This window comes from Leptonotus elevatus, chromosome 11 (genome assembly GCF_054856555.1).
Source record: "Leptonotus elevatus isolate MCC_2025b chromosome 11, RoL_Lele_1.0, whole genome shotgun sequence".
NCBI classification, from domain to species: Eukaryota; Metazoa; Chordata; class Actinopteri; order Syngnathiformes; family Syngnathidae; genus Leptonotus; species Leptonotus elevatus.
The window spans coordinates 6849985-6875517 of NC_141249.1; the positions used below are offsets into that span (position 1 = coordinate 6849985).

Sequence of the window (25533 nt, forward strand, 5' to 3'; positions counted from 1 at the left end):
CGGCGTATTAGGGCCACCTATAAATATATATATATATATATATATATATATTTTTTTTTTTAGAGGGCGGGGGCAAAACAGTATTCCGAGAAAAAAACTCGCAATTTTGCCAATTCATAAAGTTTTTTTCTCAGAATATTGCCCCCGCCCTCTAAAAAAATATAGATTTAGACGTGGCCCTAATACGCCGTCGTACACTGACTTGCTAAGAAGAAATAAAAGAAGAAAAATGTCAACTTAAAAAACAAACAAAAAAAACATCATGGTACACGCATCTTAGCTCACTTGCTCCCAAAAACATATAAATACGTTCTATTGTAAATGTTTTAACTGTCCCAAAGACGTATTCATACGTTATGTTTTTTTATGCTAGAGCAGGGGTGGGCACACTCGGTCCTCGAGGGCCGGAGTCCTGCAGGTTTTGGATGTTTCCCCTCTCAAACACAGCTGATATATGATCAGATCATCAGCAAGCTCTGCATAACCCTGATAACGATCCTGTTGATTGGAATCAGCTTGTGTTGGAGAAGGGAAACCTCCAAAACCTGCAAGACTCCGGCCCTCGAGGACCAAGTTTGCCCACCTCTGTGCTAGAGCATATAGAAGGCTTTGATGCAGCCTCTCAACTGCAAAAAACGGTTGAAGAAATGTAGTTATTACACAAATGGCTAGCAGGTGGCAGCGGGGAAAGAAAGAGACCAGCCAGGGCCTTGTTGAAAAAAAGCTAATTTACCCACAGTTCTAAACAATTTGTGAATAATGATGAAACTTAGCTATATTCTAATGCTAATAGCTGCAAAACGGAAACAGATAGATTTCCTGATGAAAGAAGAGACTCTAATCTTTCTTTTGGTAGCTTCCATGTTTGTATAGCAATACAACACAATATTATGTGGGCCTTGCAAAATCAGCCAAAATACAGTAAAACAGCCGGGAGCAAAGGGGATTGCTTCAGTGAAAATGGCTGGGAGTGAATGAGTTAATTTACCAAATATTCTATATTGTTTAAAAATATAATAGATTATGTTGAATGAAAGAAACTGCTGTTTTTATTTACTAAAATATTATATGAAAAAAGCACAACGATCTTGAAAATGTGATGATGAGATGAAAAAATAAGTCAGACGGATTTCGGTTGCTGTCTGTAAACAGCACATTCAAAACTGACGCATGAAGAAGCCGATGATAGCAGCCAATCAGGAGCAAGCGTGAAAACAGTCCACTAACCAGGAACGTGGGAGTTCGCACAGCTGAATTTGTATGACACTGATAAAAGTCGCTTGTCTCAGTGGCTTGGCTGGCGTCGGTAAAATGTTGCGAATCGGGACAATGTTTACTTCCGTGAACAGCCCAACGTGACGTCGTCGTTTTTGGGTGTACGTCACTCGACGTGTGCTCTTTGCGCATGCGAGTCGCATCACGGGCGCGTTGCGTCCACATTAAATGTCACATTTGTTTTTGTAATGTGAACGCTACATAAAAAGATCGGATTTAACAAAAAATCCGAATTGGGCGTCATGCCCTGCAGTGTGAACGTAGCCTAACAGCTGAAAGAGCTGTCCTGGTGAGTTGGCAACACTCCAGTGCTTGTGTTCCACTAAATAGATTATTATATTTGCAATCAAAAGCATACCTAAATGTATAATTAGATGATTTTATAGAATGAAACCACTGTTCAGATGCACAAGAAAAAAATATTAGCGGGTATGTTTTCACAAAAAGCTAATTTTCTGCGGATTTTGGACAAAGTGGCAGAATTTCTTAAAATTACATATGTTCTACTGCGGATTACTAGAAAACGGAAAAAGGTAGAATCAAAGGTTTTTGTTTAGTTTTTTACTGGTGAAAGAAGAGAGTCTATTCTTTCATTTTATATGTAATGTAATGTAATGTAAAAATAATCATAAAAGACTCTTATGTTCTGATTTTGAAATATCTGTCCAAATGTTCTAAAATCACTGGCAATCTAGGGTTATGATCAGTGCAAAAGAGTAACTGAATGAGTTGGATAATTTCCTGGAGCACCAGTTGCAGATGATGACCAGAGCACAGTGATTTGAAATCAGTGGTAGTAAATAAAAATGATTCCCCAGTGTTTTTCTTCTTCTTTGTTGTGTAGATGGACAGGAGGCCGGCATGCAGCGGCCACCCCATGGACAATAGTTTTATGGAGGAGGGCAGCCCAACTATGGTGGAGAAAGGAATGGACCCGACCTCTGTGTTTGCAATGTGTGACGATGATATTGATAATGGCATCCATGACGTGAAGGAGGCGGGTATGGGAGTGGCGTGTGCAGCGGAGGGAATCAACTATGCTACTACTGCTTCCGCCTGTACCGCTCCGCCCGCCTCCAGGAGTGAGAGCAGCGCATCATTGCGAAATCGGAGAAGAGGCCGCAGCAGCGAGCGGGCCGTGGCCACAGCAAAGCGGGAATCGTGGATCGACCCACCGGAAGTGAAGGAGAGTGCCACGCTCACTCAGGCGGAGATGGAGAGCTGCACGCAGACTTATGAGGTACAAGCGACCAGCTGTTACACATTGGGAGTTTTTCAAGGTTGCTCGTCGGGGTGGGAATCTTTGAATGTCTCACGATTCGATTCCGATTTTTGGGTGCACGATTCAATTCAGAATCGATTTCCGATTAAGAACGATTTTTGATTCAAAATGATTTGATTGACAATGATTTTTGCTTCAATTTATAGATGTTCAAGGAATCGTAATGATCTACTCCAGTCTAACTCGCTAATGCTAACTAGAGCGCTACTCGCGGCACTTTTATCACTCAAAAGAACGGCTCCACACTGCAAAAAAACAACTTTTATTGGAATAACTTGATTGTGACTTTTTCCTTCTACTCTCTAATGTGGCTACAACTTAACAGTGTATCAGACCGCGTGGAACCACACTGCCCCTAAGTGGCCAAATTGGGTACAACATGAACAGCGCTCCCAATAAAGGCACACACAAAAGGAAGACAGTAAAAAATAATTTAAATAAAATCGATTTTGGGACATTTAAAATCGATTTTGAATCGCGATTTTTTTGGGCACACTCCTAGTTGCTCTGCCAAATTTGCCTTGTGAGTACAAATTTGAGATACAAGCACTAGATGTGGCTGCAAATTTCACAAGCAGATGGTCACGTCCACTGTATATATATTCGTCTTCTCACATGTTGTGTCCTTGTGCTGTGGACAAGGTAAACGTGGTCCTCAAAAGTACCACGCTTCCTTTTGATGTGGACAATCCTTTCTCAGGACACTTTCCAGGACTACCAGGAGATGTTTGTCCAGTTTGGCTACGTGGTGCTGTTCTCCTCGGCCTTCCCTCTGGCTGCCATGTGCGCGCTTATCAACAACATCGTCGAGATCCGCAGCGATGCCTTCAAGCTCTGCACGGGTCTGCAGAGGCCGTTTGGTCTCAGGGTGGAGAGCATTGGCCAGTGGCAGGTCAGAACCAAAACTCACCTCAAAACAAAATTATTGTGTTTTGTCTGAGCAGGGCTGTACGTTTCCCCCTCTCATGCTGCAGTCTGCAATGGAAGCCATGGGTCTGATTGCCATCATTGTCAACTGTTACCTGATTGGTCAGTGCGGTCAGCTGCAGCGCCTTTTCCCCTGGCTCAGCCCTGAGATGGCCATCATCTCCATTGTCATCCTTGAGGTACTGCAGCCCAAATGGATTTTTCTCACCCTTAGCTTTTCTCATGACAAGGTACATCTATATACAAGTGCAGCTCAATAAATGGTTCCATTCTAAAAGTGAAACGTACTGCATATTCTATATAGACTTACTAGACACAGTGGAGTATTTCATAATTTGGTGATAATAGCTTACAGCTAGCAGAAAACCAAAATCCACCGTCAAAATTATTTTTTAACTAATTTCTCCCAAAAACGTATAAATAATAGGGATGCACCGAAATGAAATCTTTTGAAAGAAACCGAAAACCGAAAATGAAAATTGCTAGTCTGAAAACCAAAACGCCGAAAAAAAATGACATAGTTTACCAAGCGACCCTTCTCCTTCTCCGGTGTGCACAATGAGCTGCCGGTACTCAAACGCCAGCCAGCAGCAAGGCGGACACTCACTCCCGTGTTTGGTGTTTAATTCAAACACTTGCTTCTGCCGGGTTTTTTTTGCTTTTTTTCCCCTTGCATCACCACAACATCCTCTTTCGGCCATATTCTTTCGGTAAAAAATGTCTTTAGGCCGAAGGCCGAAAATGCCTATTTTTTTCCATTTTCGGTGGCCGAATATTCGGTGCATCACTAATAAATATGTTATATTTTAAATCTTTTAAGTGTCCCAAAGACGTATTTATGCGTTTTTAAATGTTTTTTTTTTTTAATGCTAGAGCATACAGAAGGCTTTGATGCAGTCTCTCAACTGCAAAGAACGGTTGAAGAAATGGTAGTTATTACACAAACAGCCAGCAGATGGCAGCAGAGCAAAAGAGATCAACCAGGGCCATGTTGAAAAAAGCTAATTTGCCCACAGTTCTATACAGATTTGTGAATAATGATTAAACTTAGCTATATTCTAATGCTAATTGCTGCAAAACGGAAAGAGATACAAATATACTTTTTTCCTGATGAAAGAAGAGACTCTAATCTTTATTTTGGTAAGTTCCATGTTTTTATAGCAATAGAACAGAATATTCTGTGTTAAAAATTAGTCAAAATCAAGTAAAACAGCCGGGAGCGAAGGGGGTTGCTTCAGTGAAAATGGCTGGTAGTGAATGAGTTAACAGCGAAATTAGGGAGGAATTGGCCTTCCAAAAAGTACTCTCCTGTACTGATTTAATAAAGGAACTTTTCTATGATATTGAGATGCACCTGTACTGCATATCTTGCTGAGAACTTCACAAATGTACGAGTCAGAATTTCCATACTGGATTTACTGCATATGCGTATATATCTACTCTATATACTGTAGAAATTACTTTTTAGAGGAAATGCTAGTGCCTGATTTACAAAGATCTGTAATAAAGTGTTAAATTGCATGCTTGGTGGGCATTTTGCATGTGATCTATAAGTTTACAATCTTTTACTAAGATCACACATAGCGGGCACTGAATTGTATTCAATCACGGTGCTGTTTGCACCTAAAGATTCACGCGCGTCATTTAAAGACGCCAAATCAGTTTGTCTCAGGTTTGATCAATCATTTTATGCATGCTAAATTAATCTATTTGCATATACCACACACACCCAGAATTGCATGTGCACAAAATGCCTGCACGGCAAGTTATGCAGATGCAATCCGGGTGTTCTGGGTTAGTAGATGAGCTTCCTCATCTGTGTGAGCAATCAAGTTTGCTACACTTTTTGCATGTGCACACTTTTAGGAAATCAGACCCTCAGTATGTTAAGATAAAAGATCTTTGTTTTCTGTCTGATTGTGTTCAACATTATGCAAGACATAAACAAATGCACTTCCCTCTGAAAGGGGAAGTCAACCCCCAAAAAACTCTTGACTATAATATGTTCTATGCAGCCCCACTTGTATAAAATACAGTATTCTCGTTAAAGTTGTGTTAGTGGAATATGAGTTAAGCTGCAAAATCCAGCAGTGTTTATCAAAATCAGAAGGCGGCCATTTTGCCACTTGCTGTCGAGTGAAAATGACATCACAGTTGCTCAGGTGTCAGGTAACAACCAATCACAGCTCAGCTTCAGAAAACAGGTGAGCTGTGATTGGTCGATGCCTGAGTATGTATGTATTGTATGAGATGATTATGGTTTTTGAGTGTGTATTTTTCACTCTCACTCACTCACTCACTGCCTTGCACCTAATTTGAGCCAACTGTAGATGTGATTGTGCCAACATAAAATGCTTCACTTATTTGGACCCAAGTGGGCTTCCCCTTAGCTCAGCTTGTGCGTCTTTTAGTTTTTGTTTTATAGCTAAAGCACACCTTAGTGATTGATACGTCATCAGAAACTGGAAGCAAGTGGCAAGTCTTTTAATTTGTCCTCAACTACCCGTAACGTATTTGTGTTGCGGATGTGTGAGCCCGCAGCTCGGTAGCTGTCTATAATAAGATAAGGTAAGCAGCCTGCAGCACTGTCTTGGCCTGATAAAGAAGTCAGGCTTATTTCAAGGAGAACTAAACAGCCCAGATCTTGCTCCAGAAATAGTTCAAGTCGCATCCATGAATGTTTTGTTTCATATTTCATTTGAATGTTACTTGTTTGCGCTCATCCTCCTGTCGACTTGTCTGCTTGTCTATCTGCAGCACTTCGCTGTCCTCTTGAAGTATGTCATCCATGTGGCCATTCCCGACATTCCAACATGGGTCAGAGAGGAGATGGCTAAACTGGATTATCAGCGCAGGGAGGCCTTTAAGGTGAATTATGAGAACGCATAAATAAGTGCGGCTTTTATATGGATAAATTGGTAGGGTGCCAACCACTTAAGATGGGGATGGACTTTTTTATTTATTAATTTTTTTTGCTGGATTTTACCCACAATTCATTTCCGCAACAGTTTGCGTGGTTGGGGACAATTGATGTGGCTAGTTGAGGGGGGCTAAACAGTGCTCTGGCTTGCAACAAAAATTCAGCAAGTGACATTTGTATCAATTCACATACTGCGCTTTAAAAAAAAAGAAGGAAAAAAATTAACAAAAATTACAAATATTTTTAACTCATTCACTGCCATTGACGGCTATAAACTATTTATATTAGTTTAACTTTTTTTTCTTCACTTTTGTTAATAAGAGTATGAAAGCCTAGACATTTAAAAAAAATATATTTTTTCTTTTTTTTTAAAGAAAAGATTATAAAAAAAATTGTGGCGTCAGGCGATTAAATTATAAAAAATTAAGGGCGTCAGGCGATTAAAATTTGTAATTGTAATGAATCGCATGACTTCAATAGTTAACTCACGATTAATCACAAATTTTATATATGTGCTAAATGTACAATAATTTTTGTCTAGGTTTTCATACTCTTGTTAACAAAAGAAAAAAAAAGAGTTAAACTAATAGAAATAGTTCAAATGAATTTTTGACCGCTATAGCCGTCAATGGCAGTGAACGAGTTAAAAAGCCGCTAGCTCCGGTGATGTAGTGCGTCACTGCTGATTTATGAGCAGTGGAAGCTAGCAAATAGAGGACCAAAAATGCCCAAATAAATGAAAAATTAACAGATAAAAGTGAAAATACAAACGGATGTAAAAAATATCATTAAAATTTTTGATTTAAATGGAAATAAAAACAACAAAAAATCTAAACAAATAAATAAAGTAAAATACAAAAAATAAAAACAAGATTCAAAAGGGTTTTTTTTGTGGATTTTATTTCCATTTATATTTATTTTTTTGTCATTCATTTATGAATTATATTTTTTGTATCCGTTTTTATTTTTTATTTTGGGCATTTTTTGTCCTCCATACCATAGTAGTATTTGCTGCTGAAATGGGATTTAATAAAGCCTTCGTTGAAAAAGCAATACAACGTCCCGTTCATACGTCTGTCTTTTCACTGTCGCTGTTAAAGTCACATGACTGAGACGACTCAAATCAAGTCAAGTCGACAACACTCGAAAAAGTTAACAGAAGTGAAGCTTCATCTCCAGATTATTATGTCCAATAATTTGCTAATGACAACTTTATTTATTATAGAATAACTGCACTCACTGTATGGCATTGGGTACGATATGATTGTTATTCTCATGCAGGCCATTTATTTTCAGCTGTAATACTTGTTGAAATGTGGAGTGGAGCTATTGGTGGGTGACTTTATTAATCATTGCTTTTATTTTGGTTCTTGACTTCACATTAAAATGGCTACTGGCACTAAAAAGGTTTGGGGACTGCTGCCTCGGTTTAAAAAAAAAAAAGTTGTGCTCAATGTGCATTGTTCGAATACCACTATTTTAGATATTTTATTTTTGGATTGATTTATTCTTAGAAGCTTTAACATTAATGTATGCAATTACAATGCCTTACGAGGTTAGTAGTAGTAGATACCAGTGTTCATTTTTGACAAGACATTTTAATTTTAGTTTTAGTTATAGTCTTTTGATGAAAATTAATTAAAGTTTTAGTCATAATTTAGTCATCTAATTATATTTAATTTTAATCCACTTTTGGTCTACGAAATAAAGGGCAATTTTAGTCGGTTTTCCTTCAGCATAGATCTTTTTTTTTTTATGTACAGAAAATTATAACAGAAGCAATTTAAAAAAAATAGAAATCTGTTTATAGAAATAAATAAATACATGCGTTTTGAGTGCAAAAATTTGGATTTGATACTTCAATCAATCAAACATGTTGAGTTTAGTAAACCACAAACTCAAGGCCTGTGGGCCAGATCCTGTCATCCACCTCATTTTAGGTGGCCTGATAGTTTGCCAAAACTTTTCCCGGGGCTTCTGTTCAAAACGAGTTTCATCTTAAAACTGATCATGTTCAAATGCTGGGCCGGAAGTCAGATAATGGACAAGAAGTGTAACTGACGCACACTCCGGCGTCTGCAGTAATAACACACGGTTGCGTTTCCCTTCCTCCGCAGAAGCACGAGCGTCAGGCTCAGCAGCACTACCAGCAGCTGCAGAGGAAGAAGAGGGAGGAGGAGGAGAGGCAGAGGCAAGTGGAGCACATGGCCCGCCGAGAAAGGGACAGGGACGACAGCAGGGGCGACGCCTCCGGGGATCACCACCACGACAAAAGCCACGGCAGCAAATCGCGGTCCGGCGGAGGAGGCGGGTCGGACAAGCCCAAGAGGCCCAGCTCCCTGTTGGCTAACAACAACGTGATGAAGCTCAAACAGATCATACCGCTGCAGGGCAAGTTCTCCTCAGGTGGCGCCCGTTCCCCGCAGTCGCCCACGGAAGCAAAGCTGCCGGGGTTCCTCAGCTTCAAATTCCTCAAATCGCCCGAGAATAAGAAGGAATCCGCGGCGGCTACCGCCACCTCTGCCGCCAACGGTACGTCCACAACATCATCCTCATCATCAGGTAGCAGCTCACAGGAGCGTTCGCAGTCACCCAGCAAAGCCTTCAACCCTGGCAAATTGTTTAATTTTGGAAAGTCGGAAGCGGGGACGTACATCAACGGGGCGCCACTTCCCAGATCTGGGGACGGATCATCATCATCATCATCACACATGTCAGAGAGACCGTCTTCCAGGTCTGACTTGAACGGCATTCCGGATGAAATCCCCTCACCTGGAGAGGAGGGGTCAGAAGACGGACATTCAAGTGAGCTGGATCCTCCTGGCCCAAAAGTCTAGTAGCTCCTTTGGTTTCACCTCAACAGAAGAACTAACGTGAGGAGACGTGTGGCAACGGCAGGCCCCACCCACTCTGTTGTAGTACTTGAAGTTGAAATTGATTCCTGTTGTTTTAGGTTTTCCTGAGCAACAAAATCGGCTTCACCAGAACGTTGTTGACCCTCCTGTCACGCTACAACATACATACAGTACACACGCAATCATGTCTGCAATACATCAAGATATGCATGAGCTGCGTTTCTTCTATTTTTAAGCCTTCAAAGCAAAAAGCTGTGATTCTTAATTTCTTCTGTGGCCAATTAATTGTGATCATCTTCCAAAAGTTTGGAAGGGGGGAAAGATGAGAAAAAGGATCTCTAATTGTACTAAATAAGTGTTTCTTAGTCATCACAGATCAGTATTAGGCAACTGTCTTGTTTTTAACTGTGAAATATATGGCCCCTCTTTTTATGTGGAAAAAAAAATGAAAAGCAATATTTAATTAGTCTTTTAATTTTGAGTAACTCTGCAGTTTCTATTGTGACACAACCACTCCGTTAGGAAGCATCCTTGATGAGTCCTCCAGCTTTATTTTGAAAGCCCAGACGAGTACGCTTTGTACACATCTTCCCATCTGTGGCAATATGGGATTCCTTTGAAACAACAGTCCTGCTGTCATTGTTTCTAAAAGGAGATATAAAAAGGCAAAAGAAAAAGATAAAGGAAACACGGACAACTAGGAAGCGTGTAACTGGTAATGTGGAGCAAACATTTTTGACAGTCAAATTCGTTCAAACGTGTTTGCAAAGTACGTTCGAATGTATTGATAACACGTAGTCTACTCTAAATGGTAAAAACATAGCATTTTCCCCATAATACCACGAGGTATTGACCTACGCATGCGCATATACCCCGTGACATGATGGCAAAAATCGGAAAAATGACAAACGGAAATATGAATACATTTTAATACTTTTAATTAATTAAAAACATTACTAATGAACAATTTGTGTTTACTTAATTTTCGAACATATTGGTATAATGTACGCCAAATGGGACAAAAACAAAAGAAAACAAAACAAAAACGTTTTTAACGTGCACATGCGCAACCTATTACCCGGGGGAAGAAATGCGGTTTTTAGCATTTAGCCTACATTTTATCAATACGTTCGCAGGTTTCGCACGTACTTTGCAAATATGTAAGCACGAATTTGCCAGTCAAAAATATGTATTCCACGCTTCCGTAGGAACCTGAGCAAATGTTATACGACGCAGTCCATAGACAGTAGACGACCTCTCACAGGCAAATGGTTCGCAAATTCACACCGTCTAAACGTTACTTTTGCACTAACCGCTACATTTCTCTGCAGGAGACAGCAGCCACACATTATGCAAAGGGTACTCCTCCTTTCGCACAGTACACGAGCAGAAATAGCGTGAATAGTTAATATTTATTTTTGTAAGGTGCTCTCGTGATGGGGTTGCTTTATTAGTGCTAATTATTTTAATTTTGACCAAAGTGGTATTTTTTCGTATGAAACTGTTCATGTAATATAAATTAAATGCTGTTTAATTTTCCGTTCTGCACTTCTGCCAACAGATGGCGGCAGAAATGTTCTGTAACATGCAGAGCAGCATCTCCATCTGGTTGAGAGACATTACCTATGCATTCCCACGTCACTGACACTGATAAGGGTTATTGTTGTTTTTTGGCAATACATATTTGTCGTGCATCACGTCCCCTTGTCAGTTTCCGCATCAGTAGAAGTGAACGCAGCTCGACTTCATCCTCAGATAACCTCACGTGATTCATTTTCAAGTTCAACCCAATGTGTTAACATCTAACCTTTTGTTTTTTGTTTTAGTGTCACAGTAGGTCCATTATAGCCCGTGTAGAAAGAAATACAAGTATGTAATAACGTGTCTTTGACGTATTGCAATAAGGGAATAGAATATGTTATCAAACAATGTATTGTTTTCAAATAGTAGATAATTATTATAATTACTGGGCTGGACAAGTGTCAGTGTATGGTTTTCAGAGGAAGTGAAAAAATCAGGAAGGTGATGATGTGTTAGCTGGGCTGAGCTCAATAATTGCGTCATAATTACTTCCCCGAGCTAAATAGAAAGTTTGAAAGCAGGGCTAAGAAATGTGAGGAAATGATCCAGTTACTCGTGGAACACAAGTTTGGGGGTCACTATATTTTCAGGGAAATCACAAGTTCATACTGTACAGTAGATATTGATCACACTGACCACTTATTGTATTCATCATAGCCTTTTGCTGCAGAAACATCTACGCATTATTATAATGGGTGTTTACGTATTGGCTGTCTTAAACTAAACTTTGGAGAACTGTGGCATATTTCTTGGTTCACAAATGCATTGGTGTGTCAGAGAAGAACCTCAAAGAACATTGGCACATTTGAAATGGTAGCGTGCAAATCAGCAGGTTAAAGACAGATTTCGTTAACGTCGGGCTGTCAACATCACTACAAAAACACAACACTATCGTCATCATCATCCATTGATGCCTCACACATCATGAAGCTCTTCCAATGTACAAAAACTCTTTTGAAGACAACTGGGAAATCGGACTATTTATTTGTTTTAATTTATTTTGTCATATTTTTGTAAGATCGGGAAAAGTTGATAGTTAATAAAACTATTTCAAAAGCATTTCATGTGTTTGTTGCTGTAGAATTGAATGACCTACAAATTGACATTCCACAACTTGAAAATTTGTTTAAAGCAATACTTGACAACAACAGTGTCTGTCCAGTTTTATTTCAGCAAAGCTAAAAAAAATAAAATTAAATAAAAAAATCTGACCTAACACACCAAACAGGGAAAAGGCTTCATGTGTTGTCAAACAGTCTTAGCAGAAGCATAACATGCTCTTATGCCTGAAACGGACAGGATATTTACACAACTGGTAGCAAGGTGACACACCAAATTGTTTCAATTCTCATCACATACAACCTGTATACATATATATATCTTTATTCGGCATTGTATTGGACAACAAAAGAAACCTTAGGAACATGTGATATGGACTGCATGCTAAATACAGAACCTCTTTTAACTCGCAGAATGGAACTACGAAAGCCACCAAAACGAAAGTGACGCGAGAACAAAACAGGATCCAAACCGCGACGACCAGTTCTAAGGCCTCTAAGGCTAACAATCCACAAATTACATGAAGGGGGGGGGGGGGGGGCGTGCAGATCACATCTATTCTGCACCGAGGCTGCTCTCTTTCAATTAACAGTTCTTACAATGAACCTAAATAAACTTAACAAGTGCATTAAATTAAATTATGGAATTGACATTCAAACAAAATGTAGCCTTTTTATTTCCCAGTCTCTTTTTGCTCAAACCAAGAAATCAAAATATGTTGTACAATATCAGCCTCAGACGGTAGAAATGTGTTTGATATAGTTATATTAAAAAAAAAAAAAAACACACACACACAGCCAAGCCTAAAGATGATGGATCGATACACTGCAAACACACCCGAGCGTGGTGCTTCTACTTTGTGCTGTTCTTCACAGTGCATTCTTGCTTGTGTGGATTCCAACAGTGGGGAGAAAAGTCACCATTGTTACAGAGCGGCCAGTGAAACGGAGGAGGGGGCACTTTGGCAGGCAGGAAGCGCATTGCCATACTTAAATCAACAACAAACAAAAAACACCTTTTAAGACTGGACGTTTCAAGCCGCTTGCCAACCGTCAACAAATCCGTTAGCTCACATGTACGGCACGATACACACACACACACACACACACACAGCTCAGCATGCATACAAACACACATGACACGGTACATATAAACGGCATATACAGCCCGGTCCGAAAAGGGTTCTCGTCACTTCTCAAAGTGGTTGCAAATCCATTCAAAGTGCCGGCTTCCTTTCCTTCTCAACGAGTTGCGCGCGGGGCCCCGCTTAAGGGAGGTACGGGCCCTCGCCAGGCAACCGAGGCCACAAGCTGTCACCCTTTTGCTTTACATTTGTTTGGATTGGCTATGCCCTGCACACATAGACACACACACGCGCACACACCCACACACACTTATGAGTCTTCATTCATTTCTTGGCTGTCTGTCCGGGCGATCTTTCGTGGTGGCGCCGGGCTGTCGCCCTCCCCTTGTTCCTGTTCCCGTTTCTTCGCTGCATTCTGGACATCGAAAGGGGAACGGTTAGCGACGGCGCATCAACGGAAGGAAACGGCGTCCAAGCGTGCTCACCTCTTTGTCCCACTGATGATGGAGGTAGCGCAGGAGGATGTTGGTTTTCTCTGTGACGATAACTGAGGCAAAAACAGAACGAGAAAAATGTCACTGGCACACAAGTATCTTGCAAATGCAAACATGAACCTGTTCAAATATCTGAAAGCCAAACAATGCCGGTGTTTGCCTAAATTCCACTCCCAGACTGTCTTCTTGATATTTTTTTAACCACCACCTGACAACTTGGTCTGAAACAATTGGAAAAATCAAGAAAAAAAAGAAGGAAAAAAGATTTTATTTCTCAACAATACTGCTCTTCCCATGTTTTTTTTTTAACAAACACAAACAATAAAATTATCTATATTAGAAAAACAATATCAGATTTATTATTAGGGATGGCCAAGTACCAATAGCAGGTATCAATTAGGGGTGTGCCAAAAAAAATATATTCTCATTTAGTACAGCTCAGAATCTATTTTAAATGTCCCAAAATCGATTTTATTTAAATTATTTTATACGGTCTTGCCTTTGTTTGCGTTTGCCTTTATTGGGAGCGCTATTCATTTGGCCACTTAGGGGCAGTGTGGTTCCACACGGTCTGATACACTGTTAATTTGTAGCCACATTAGAGAGTAGAAGGAAAAAGGCACGAACAAGTTATTCCAATAAAAGTGGTTTTTTTGCAGCGTGGGGCCGTTCTTTTGAGTGATAAAAGTGCCGCGAGTAGCGCTCTAGTTAGCATTAGCGAGTCAGACTGGAGTAGATCATTACGATTCCATGAACATCTATAAATTGAAGCAAAAATCAGTCAATCAAACATTTTTGAATAAAAAATCATTCTTAATCGAATCGCACACCCAAAAATCGGAATCGAATCGTGAGACATTCAAAGATTCCTACCCTTAGTATCAATATCTTCTTTCAAGGTATCGAGCATTATCAAAGGCTGCCGATGCCAGTAACCTCAGTGACTCACACCCTCATGTGGCTGTTCACTATCAGGAAGTAAATGGCATGCATGGCTGATAGAACCTTTTCCTAAGTGAACTACATCCATGTCCATCCTCTCACATGCCCTTTAAGAGGCAATTTCTATAACATTTGGATGAAGGCTTAGAGTCCATTATTAGTGTGTCGCTACTAACATAAGACGTTCATTTGCCAACTCAGTTTGGGTGGTTTGAAGACGTTCTCCATTACGGTTTTTCATGCATATAGTTATGTTACACATTGAATGTTTTCATAAACTGAGAAAATGTGGTTACTATTTAGTGCATTCGTACTGTCTCGTTTTCCTGCTGAATGCAAATGCAAGCAACATAGCGCTTTTACTTCATTGTGTGTTATGAATAGTATATTTCCTCGATGGTATATTTAATATGGGTGGGAATCTTTGAATGTCTCACAATTCAATTGGATTCCGATTTTTGGGTCTGCGATTCGATTCAGAATCGATTTTCGATTAAGAATGATTTTTTTTAAATTCTAAATGATTTGATTGGCAGTGATTTTTGCTTCAATCTATAGATGTGCAAGGAATTGTAATGATCTACACCAGTCTGACTCGCAAATGCTAATTAGCGCGCTACTCGCGTCACTTTTGTCAATCAAAAGAACAGCTCCACGCTGGAAAAAAAACTTTTATTGGAATAACTGGATTGTGACTTTTTCCTTCTACTCTCTAATGTGGCTACAACTTAACAGTGTATTAAACCGCGTGGAACCACACTGCCCCTCAGCGGCCAAACCGGGTACAACATGAACAGTATCCAATATTTGTCTTATTTTGAGTAGGTTTGTGCTTCCATTTATTTTGAAGAAAGACTACATCTCAGGTGGTTTATTTTGCAATTTCATTAACTTGCTACAAATTAAGCTTAAATCAGAGTGTGAGTTATGTTTTATTTTGAATTTAAGTTTTTTTCTATTAGAGTGCCTTTTGTAAGAAATAAACAAAATGGCTTTCTTTTAAAAATATCTATCATTGATTTAATGGAAATGTTATCATCTAAATAATAGTGGTATTGGTTATTTGGTATCGGTATTGGTGCATAGTTGAGTACTCATATTGCATCTGTCTGGGGGGAAAAAAGGGTTTGTCAAACATGCCCATATATTATAGGTAAATGTTTTGGTGTTATAGTTTAAGCTTACACAAATACAGGTAAACAAACCAAAAGTTAACATGAAAGACAGTTTAGTTATCTACTTCAAGTTCAATTACAGCTGTTAACTTACTTAAGCCTCATTTCCATCACCTACTCTACTCTACTCTACTCTACTCTACTCTACTCTACTCTACTCTACTCTACTCTACTCTACTCTACTCTACTCTACTCTACTCTACTCTACTCTACTCTACTCTACTCTACTCTACTCTACTCTACTCTACTCTACTCTACTCTACTCTACTCTACTCTACTCTACTCTACTCTACTCTCATTTTTTCTGGTACCTGCTCCTTTGCGGTTCAAAAAAAAGAAAAAAAAAGTAGCCCAGTTCCAAAAGGTGACGTAATCATTTTGGAGGCCAATGATTGGTGCGAGACATGTCGTCACCAATGTGCAGCTGCGCAAACCACCACCCCGGGAAAACAGCCGCCATTAACGAAGAAGAGAGGCCAACAATGGCTTCCAAACCGATTAATGCTTGGACTTTTGAGGAGGCGCAAACCTTTTTAACATTATTGCAGCCTTCTAGTTGCTGAAATATTCATTCGATGTCTTCTGGCTGAAATAAACGGCCACAAACCAAGCAACGGCTTTTTGGTGTCCTCTACTCTGCTCTACCGTCGGTGGAAACGAACGAGGCTTAAAACACTTTTGACTTTTGCAATTCACTATGACGACATTACAGAATTCTACCAAACAAGTGTGGTGTAAACATAAGTCAGTAAGTCATACATCTGATTATAGCAAAGAAATCTGTCTCTTTATCACTTCAACTTTTCATGTTTCATCAGCATATCATGAAACAATAACATGTAAACATGCACTTGTTAACCACTGCACTTATCTAGACTAGACATATACATAAAATACATATAACAAAAATAAAGCCTTCCAACTAAAATGAAGCAGAGCAGTCCTCCCAATCACCACATTTGAGATTTGGAAATGGCCCTTTACTACTTGCAATGTTGAATTCAATTAACTGTTCAGCCTTAGAAAAATCTAACAAAAATAAGAGTGAACTGAATGTACAAAATCATTACACAAATGAAAGTCCAGTCCACATAATACAATAGCAAGTTTTGTTATTGAACCTGTTTGTGCTTTAATTCCAGATATTTCTCCAAGAGACTTCTACTCACTAGTGTTCATTTTGTCAACAAAAACTAAACAAAAATAATTTCGTCAAAACACATTTTTCACCGGATTAAAATTAGACTAGACTAAAAGCCTCATTAATAAACAGACTAAATCAGTATGTATTTTCGTTGACTAATGAAGACGAGACGAAAATGTACTTTACTTGATAAAAACTGGACATTTTAGTTATAACAAAAACAAGACAAATATTAGACAATTTTGTAAAAATCTTGTCTCTTCTCGTCTAATCTGTCATGTCTGTGACACTGTCATGTGACACACAGTGACACATTCCCTTTCAAATCTGCAGCAAATGCAACATGCACAAACTGGATTCACAGTGGGAAAAAAAGTGAATTACAATTATAATTTAACATTAATCCAATAATAATAATGCGACTGCTAACTAATGCTGGCTAATTTAATAGCTCATGGCATGGAGCCGTAGTAGCCAGTGTAATTGTGTGAAATAGTTTTTCATCATAAAGAGGAGAGAAAATCTGACTAAAACTAGACGAATAAAATTATGTTTTCTTGGACTAAAATGCTAGATTTATAGTCGACTAAAAATGTACTAAATGAAGATGGGATGAGGTTGACTAACTGTGATAAAAACTACCAAGCGTGACTGAAATTGGACTAAAGCTGAGACTAAAATAAAAAATGCCGGATCAAATGAACACTACTACTCACTCTGTTCTGAAGGGTATTCCCGTGTTGGAAGATAGACAGAGGGCCTCCGATTCTGCATAGGAGAGCAAAAAGAATTCACTTTATTTAGCAAAAAATATTTTGGTTGCTGAAGAGGGAAGAGAAACAGCGCCAATGTGAAGTACTTACGGATGCTTTACAAACGGAGTCTGCATGAAACCTGCTGAAGTTGCTTTTATTGTAGACGGGAAGCCCTTTCAGGAAATCTGCCTGTGGATGGAGGCAAAATTAGACGACCGCTTTTCCCAACCATTTTAAAGCCGATTCTTGGACACTTTGCGATATGTTGTATCGCCATGGCATGTCAACGTGAGAACACGTCGCTCTCCTACCCATCCAAAAACATCAATTGCAACTAATCATTTCTATTTCCTACTTCAACAGAGTGCATGATGATGCCGGCGGATTGACCTCAGTGATGAGAATAATGACGTGATACAGAAGTACCAGCATCTAGCCGACTAGCCGCTATCGGTTTGTTAACGTGACCCCTGCGCTAATGACAGCAGCTCTGCATTGGTACGTAGATACCTTCTCCATGACAGTGGTCCAACTAAAATCCAACGTCGAGGCCGACCGTTGATCTTGTTGCAGACGCCGCCGCGCACGTCGTGATAGCGGCCAGGCAAGCAGGCAGTCGGGCGGGCGAGCAATGTGTTTACGACTATGTTAACGATAGCCGTGCTAGCTCACGGAATTGGACACCGTACGGCTCGTCTGTCGGGTGGCGCTGGCCACACAAACACAAACCTCGCACTCAAATCACTATTTTCATTCTATATTCAATTACACGTAGAACTATATCGCTCCGAACAACACTCCGGTTTGACATTGCATAAATTAGCAAAGCTGGTTATTCGGGAGCTCCACGGTTAGCATGATGGCATCGCTGCTTCTTAAGACCGCGCCCCGGAAACGCTCATGCCCATTAAAGGTCCTGCTACCTTTGGGGTTGAGCCCTCTAGCGTCTGGAGGTCCAATTACAATTAGGCTACGACTCACTTGTGGTACGTTGAGCAAATTCATTTCAACAACTTGTAATTAACACGGTGATATATTTTTTTATAGGATCAGGATACCTAAGTTCTGACATTTTTTAATAGCTCACGAATGTCAAAAAATAAATAGAAATATGCTAACTCAAATATAAATGTAATTAAAAATTTCCAACAATTTATTTAAAAGAAAAAGACCAAGACAGGCTCTTGTATGTTTACTAAGTTCCAAACTAGTTCTTGTATGCTCAAATGCCAACATTTTAGGCAAACACATATGACTGTGGATGACATACAGTAGCTGTTCTTTTTCATAGTCCATCCATCCATTTTCTATACTGCTTATCCTCTCAGGTCACAGGTGAGTTTGAGCCTATACATATGGAGTATTTGTCGAGTGAAAGATGAATACAGGTCACTAATATTGTGTAATTAAAAGTAAACCACAATTTTCAAACGACTGTTTGGCTTTCTTCTTCTGCAGTCCATCAATACTCAAGTAAATAAATTTAAAATTAACCCTAAAAAAGCTACGTATGATATTGACAAAAATGAAAACGAAGAACTTGGGGGGGGGGGGGGGGGTGTACTGGGTTTCAGTTAGTTAAAAAAAACAACGTTTTTTTATTGTTATTTATATTGTGCACACGAGTGAAAAACTTGTTTCACAAATAAATGTTTATTAGTACTGTGGAGCTAACAGTAGTCTGCTGTTTGCGTCAGTAGAGGGCGCTCTTCCCTTCTGAATCCAACCAGGAGATTATAGCTGTTCGAAGTACAAATTAAAAGGTATACTTTAGGCTCCAAGCGCCTTGATTATTCTTCCAACATTTTTCCAAATGTAGACTGGGGCACTGGCTCGCATAGAAGTGAATGAACGAGAGCAGAGCACAACCGCTTGCCGACATGCCGCTCGTCGGACGTCGAGGACTGCACTTGAGTTAAATTAGATTATTGGATTGACTTTCACAGATTACATAGCTCTCCGATTTCCTCGATGCTTCATGAGAAAACCACGTTATTTTAATCACATCAATCATATTTCACCTCAGAGTTCGGAAATATTAAAGGTATGAAATCTTTCATCTGTTTTTTGTTTTCAAACTCGACTACTTCTAGGATGGTTCAAAAGTAAACCGCAACTGTCTAATGCTAACGGGACAGGTCGTGTCGAGCTTTGACAGAAGCAGAAGTTTGTTTTTGTGTTGCATAATCTAAATGTAAATAAACCCGACATTGGGGTATGAATCCTTGTCACGAGTTGATAGATGGATGCATTAAAAGCATTGACCATGATTATTTTATTTATTACCTACTTAAATTTTTAATCATTTGTATAGCAATTTGAGAGTGCAGCGGAAACGTTGAGACTCCAAACCTATACTGATTGTTTTTATCAATAAAGCATATTATATTGAATGTTTTGATCATATCTGCCTCACAGTTCTGAGATTTTGGGTTCAACTTTTGTCTCTGGCCTTCCTGTGCCTGTATAGCTTTTCTATGGATATTCCTGCTTTCTCCCACATTTTGCCCAAAGTCAGCTGGGTTCAGATCTAGTCATCCACGACCCTAAAGGACATCTTGGTGTCTAAATTCAAATTGTCACTTACTGTATTTGTATTTTCTGCCAGTATACAAGTGTTTAGATGATTTCTTTGTAGTGGTCATCCAGCCTCAATTCGTGACTGAATTCATATTAAGGATGACCGAGTGTGACAGTTTACAACAAGAGAGGCCACAGATTGCGTTGTGTGGATTTAGATACAAACTGTAATCCCCTTTCGCCATAGAGGAAAGTAACAGGAAGGCAAGATAATGCCATGAGCACAGCCTTGCAGACCCTGCATGGTGCACTGTTGTTGCCATGACTGGTAATCACCTGACACTGTTGTTGTTGTCGCCGTCGTGTCTTAGTGTTATCAGAATTGAACAAGAGAGAAGCCATGAAGCTGGAGGAGGGTGGTGCAGATACTACATGATGCTACTGTTCATAATGCTATATGAATGTGGATGCAGAAGTACTGCAGCAACACTAGTTACTAGTCACTTATTGGCAACATTTAAACATTTATTTGTCTGCTGCTGACCTGTTGAAGTTAAGAGCATTTATGAAATTGGTTCAAATAAAGTTTGGAGTATGTTGCTGTAAACATACAGTATCAGAAAAGAGTAATGTCACATAACTTTTTGGGGGAACACTAATACATATAATTTTCTAATAGTGTAGGCTATACTTGCATACCCCCCAGGGCTAAAACATTCATCAATCCATTTTTGATACAGTTTATCCTCAATAAGATCGGAGGTGAGTTGGAGCCGATCCCAGCCGAATTTGGGCCAGCGGCACTAGGGACATTTTAGAGCCTTCTGTTACCTAACATTCATGTTGTTGGAATGTGGGAGAATGCTGGAGTTCATGGACAAACCCAATAAGCAGAGAGAAAGAGAGAGAGAATGCATTTGAAACCGGGACCTCGAGAATACGCTAAGAGAGGGAAGATGGTTTCGGATGCAAAGTATAACGTCATCATTTTTAGTCATGGTCAAAATAATAAGGAAAACTGCGTAACAAAATATGGTTTGGCGTTTGACTTGATAGGTGAGGACAGCACACACTTTTTATGTAGTATTTACTTACACAAATGTACCCTTTTATCGTGTTAACTCATTGTTTTTGAGTTGCACCAACGTTGTACAACATGAGAAGTATTTGATAAATCATAACTTCTGAATAATTATCTAAAAGTGGATGTCAAACTTAAACATTTCTTGACAGTAATACGTTATATGTGACCTCACTAGTTTAAGCATGACATTCTGATTAATATCACATTTGTGGAATATGAGTTATGCAGAAAAATCCAGCCGTTTTTATCAATCTCAGGGGGTGGCCATTTTGCCACTTGCTGTTGACTGAAGATGACATCACAGTTGCGCAGGCAACAGCCAATCACAGCTCACCTGTTTTCTGAAGCTGAGCTGTGATTGGTTGTTACCTGAGACCTGAGCAACTGTGATGTCATCTTCAGTCGACAGCAAGTGACAAAATGGCCGCCCACTGAGATTGATGGATAAAATGGCTGGATTTTGCTGCATAACTCATATTCCACAAATGTAATATTAATCAGAATGTCCTGTTTAGACTAGTGAGGTCACATATAACCTATTATTGTCAATATTTCTTCTTTTGGGGGGGGGGGGGGGACTTCCCCACATTGAGTTTATTGGGTGAATTAGAAATAAGATAAATAGAAAACTGGAGTGTCAGGCTTCAGAATACTTTCACTAGGTTGCACTTTGTCTTAATGGGGATCACTTGATCTTAAATGATAAATAAATAATAAAGTTTGTGAATGTTAAAGTGAATTGCCGTTTGGTCATATTACTGATGGGTTCACTATATCTTCTCTGTCTTACTTATCTGTGTTTTTACCTGTGTGTTTGAATGCAGCCATGCTGGCAAGCTTTATGGAAGGTCTTCTCTGCTGCCTTCCGTCAAAGTCAACCAATGTCGTGGTTCCTGTTGAGACGTCCGAACCTACCAACGGCTACGAGTTTATCGAGGTAAAACCAGGCCGGGTGCTTCGTGTTCGACATATAATCCCTGAGCGGTCGGTGGTGGAGCAACCCACGGGACAGGGTGGGTGCGTCAGCTGCAAGAGGAGGATTTCAGTCTTCTGCAATGGACAGCTGTTCATCGAGAACCTGGGTGACAGGGCGGCTACGGAGCTGAAAACCTGCCAAAATGGCGACACGGAACCAAACAGCACTGTAGAGGTTGAACTGGCAGACTGCGGTAACTCTTCACCGCCCGCCGGAGTCGCTGGTACCAGGTCGGACTCGGTCACGGCAGGAAAAGTTGTAACATCTGAGATGGGAGCAGGAGGGGACCCACCCGCCAATCTGAAGGCAGAAACATCACAAAACAGACGCAGGGGGAAGCTTAAACGCACTGTGGTGATTGATTGCGAGAGGAAAATATCAGCGTGTAAAGGAACCCATCCGGATGTTGCTCTGTTCTTCATCCATGGTGTGGGAGGCTCTCTAGATATCTGGAGGAATCAGTTGGACTTCTTTTCTCGACTGGGCTATGAGGTGATTGCCCCTGACTTGGCAGGCCACGGGTCCAGCTCAGCACCTCCAATACCCGCTGCGTACACCTTCTATGCCCTGGCAGAAGACTTGCGACTGATCTTCAAGAGATATGCGCGCAAGAGGAATATTCTCATTGGACATTCTTATGGGTAAAGAACAGTGATATCACATCATTACACTGATTAGTAAAATGAGAATAGAATTCAATTAAAAAAAAAAAGTAAATGCTAACATCGGTGTAGACACTCAACACGCCAATAGGGTTCAAAAGAACTGAGAAAAATGCCAACGATAGCCCCCCAAAAAATAAGTCTTTGGCTTTGCGCCCTGGCACCATACCAATGGGCTCTTTCTTCGTTCATGTCTCACCCCTTCAAACTTTTGTGGAAACTGTTTTCGCTACCTTATAGCAACTAACGGACTAGACACATTAGGCACTGTACCAAACAATGAGCTCTAATGATGAACAACACAACACAAAAACACAATTTAACTCTAATATTACAACAACAAAAAAAAATAACCTTGACCATTTTGACTAATTAATATGAACAAAATGGGATTATTCTCAAGAATGGAAACATTTACTCAGATTAATTAAAATATTAAAACAAAAGACAGCCAACATGCTCATCAATCGCTAATGCTAAATGCTATCTTGGTTGGCTGTTCAACAGCGCTTAACAACACAATGTGTTCACCATTATCAAACCTTTTTTGCTCGGTCCCGACAGCTATCGGAAGTTGGCTTTTGCTGTTTACCTCATGCCGGTCCCGCATTGTAACAATGAAAATATACCGCTATAAAGCTCGGCTTGCATTCTCTGATTGGCGACTGGCCACTCCAGTGGATAGTAGGACTACGTTTCCCATGATTCTTAGATGCAAAACCCTAACCAAACCCTAACCATACTATCGTCCTGCTACCGATTAAATGCTGGCATGCTGCTGCGAATGAGAATACAAACATGAATTCAGAAGTAAAGAGGAATAACTTTATAACAGTTAAATTCCCTTTTAATGGGTTTATCGTGTCATGACCTGCGTAATACTTTCCTTCATCACAATCTTCAAATGTTCTGCAGCTCCAGATAGATTTCCTTTACGTTAAAGTAATGCTGACTAAAGTTACAGTAAAAACAACAATTCATCATTTATATTTAGTTTGTGATCATCAACTATTTCTTATTACTCAAGTGGATAAAAAGCACCCTTATTTTTGATATTCTTCTTTGCACCAGCGTGTCATTCTGTACATTCCTGGCCCACGAGTATCCGGACGAGATCCACAAGATGGTGATGATCAACGGAGGCGGCCCAACCGCGCTGGAGCCCAGCCTGTTCTCCGTCTTCAACCTGCCTTCATGTGTGCTCGACTGCCTCTCTCCACTGCTCAGATGGAGTTTTCTCAAGTAAACACATTAAGAGACGAGACAAATTGGGGTCATGAAAATCCTAAATGTCTTGTCATCGGTGCCCCCACAGGGCCGGGTTTGCTCATCAGGGTGCGAAAGAAAAGCGGCTGCTGAAAGAGAACAACGCCTTCAACGTTTCGGCTTTTGTGCTGCGTGCCATGATGAGCGGGCAGTATTGGCCCGAGGGGGATGAAGTCTACCACTCGGAGCTGACGGTGCCCATCCTACTGGTTCACGGAATCCACGACAAGTTCGTCCCGGTCGATGAGGACCAGCGAATGGCAGAGGTAAACGGGACAAACCGGGATGCAACTTTGTTTGAATCTGACTAGTTCCCGCGATTAATTATGGAAAACTGTTACTAGTTTAAAAAATGGAATTGTTTGAGAGCACTAATTATTGATTGACATCTGCCAGATCCTCCTCATCGGCTTCCTAAAGGTCCTGGAGGAGGGCAGTCACATGGTCATGATGGAATGCCCAGAGGCCGTCAACACGCTCCTTCATGAGTTCTTCCTCTGGGAGCCCGCAACCCCTCCGCCGCCAAAGTCTAAAGCCCGTCCAGAAACTGCCAAGGCCCCAAGTGACAACAGCAAAACTGCGCCAGACCCTGCCAAGGTCCGACCGGCAACTGCCTTGCAGGGCTCATTAAACCGCGCAGCCGAGGTGAAGTTAGACAGAGGGGACAAAAAATAAGCGATGATTTAACGTGATGGTGATTAACTTGAAGAATATCCCGTGTGCTCTATGTTGAGCCGAATACGTCCATGGAAAGGGCTCGGCTGAAGGCGGGGCACTGTCAAGGACGTGTTGACTCAAATGAAGCATGAGGAGAAAAATGGAGTTACAGTCATGTGACAAGTGAAGACGCTAGGCGAGATGTTGTGCCTTGAAGTGATTCACGCTCATTTTTTGGGGGTGAGATTTGAAAAATAGAACTGAAGCATTTTCACTATGTGAGCCAGATGACATTTGGGCACATTTCTCGTGGCGTTTCCATCGAGTGAAGTGGAAGTTGGTAAAAGACTTCTGTGGATGGAAAAGATGTGACTTGCCATGCTGATTGCAAGGAGGCAATTAAAAAAAAAAAATTAGGTAATGCAACCGTTTACAAATGGAATGTAGTCATACGACCATACACAGCACTGTGACATGTTGCTGAGTGGTGTGTAGTCTACAGTAGATGCATTTATATGCAGTATTTTTTGTACCACATTACATACTTATTGAAAGATTTTTGTGCATATATAAAAAAATATAGATGCAGCTCTGATTAAGTGTTTTTTTATATGATGAGAATTTATTTTTTACACTGCACTTGTTTTTTGTGATTCATTTTAATATTATCCTTATCTGGGTTTTAAAATTTGGCAATCACAATGACTTCACAATCTACTTGCTAATTTATATATATATATATATATATATATATATATATATATATATATATATATATATATATATATATATATATATATATAAGGTTAAAAAAAAAATATATATATATATATATATATATATATATAATTTTTTTTTTTAAATTATAGACAATA

The 25533-nt window shown here is 40.0% G+C and overlaps 3 protein-coding genes across 5 annotated transcripts in view; 2 read left to right on the forward strand and 1 right to left on the reverse strand.

Moving 5' to 3' along the window:
- ano8b (anoctamin 8b) overlaps positions 1-12449 on the forward strand; it is a 43491-nt gene extending 31042 nt beyond the window's left edge. For both annotated transcript variants that reach the window (XM_086088802.1, XM_086088803.1), the window contains exons 15-19: positions 2120-2515; positions 3258-3449; positions 3532-3663; positions 6242-6352; positions 8522-12449. In XM_086088802.1, the coding sequence (XP_085944928.1) occupies positions 2120-2515; positions 3258-3449; positions 3532-3663; positions 6242-6352; positions 8522-9241 (1551 nt within the window). In that variant the 3' untranslated portion in view covers positions 9242-12449. The remainder of the gene's footprint in view (positions 1-2119; positions 2516-3257; positions 3450-3531; positions 3664-6241; positions 6353-8521) is intronic.
- dda1 (DET1 and DDB1 associated 1) lies at positions 11992-18400 on the reverse strand. The gene is made up of 5 exons (XM_086088806.1): positions 18004-18400; positions 17602-17682; positions 17455-17506; positions 13469-13530; positions 11992-13398 (listed from the first exon to the last, which is right to left on the reverse strand). Exons 1-5 carry the CDS (start codon positions 18010-18012, stop codon positions 13294-13296), a joined length of 309 nt encoding a protein of 102 aa, XP_085944932.1. The 5' UTR covers positions 18013-18400; the 3' UTR covers positions 11992-13293.
- abhd8b (abhydrolase domain containing 8b) lies at positions 17913-25363 on the forward strand. Of its 2 annotated transcripts, none has more exons than XM_086088805.1 (5): positions 17913-17991; positions 21922-22714; positions 23807-23977; positions 24051-24267; positions 24398-25363. In XM_086088805.1, exons 2-5 carry the CDS (start codon positions 21924-21926, stop codon positions 24674-24676), a joined length of 1458 nt encoding a protein of 485 aa, XP_085944931.1. In that variant the 5' UTR covers positions 17913-17991; positions 21922-21923; the 3' UTR covers positions 24677-25363. The 2 variants fall into 2 exon arrangements, with proteins under 2 accessions (XP_085944931.1, XP_085944930.1); XM_086088804.1 differs by lacking the exon at positions 17913-17991 and adding an exon at positions 19229-19537.
- The last annotated feature ends 170 nt before the right edge of the window (positions 25364-25533 follow it).

Excerpts from the sequence above, each read along its gene's own strand:
- dda1 (XM_086088806.1), bottom strand. Across the intron at positions 17,507-17,601 it reads ACTCCGTTTGTAAAGCATCC|AATCGGAGGCCCTCTGTCTA; the intron begins GTAAGTACTTCA and ends TCTCCTATGCAG. Across the intron at positions 13,531-17,454 it reads GGAATACCCTTCAGAACAGA|TTATCGTCACAGAGAAAACC; the intron begins GTGAGTAGTAGT and ends TTTTTGCCTCAG.
- abhd8b (XM_086088805.1), top strand. The coding sequence starts at position 21,924 with ATGCTGGCAAGCTTTATGGAAGGTCTTCTCTGCTGCCTTCCGTCAAAG. Across the intron at positions 22,715-23,806 it reads CTCATTGGACATTCTTATGG|CGTGTCATTCTGTACATTCC; the intron begins GTAAAGAACAGT and ends TCTTTGCACCAG. Across the intron at positions 23,978-24,050 it reads CTCAGATGGAGTTTTCTCAA|GGCCGGGTTTGCTCATCAGG; the intron begins GTAAACACATTA and ends GTGCCCCCACAG.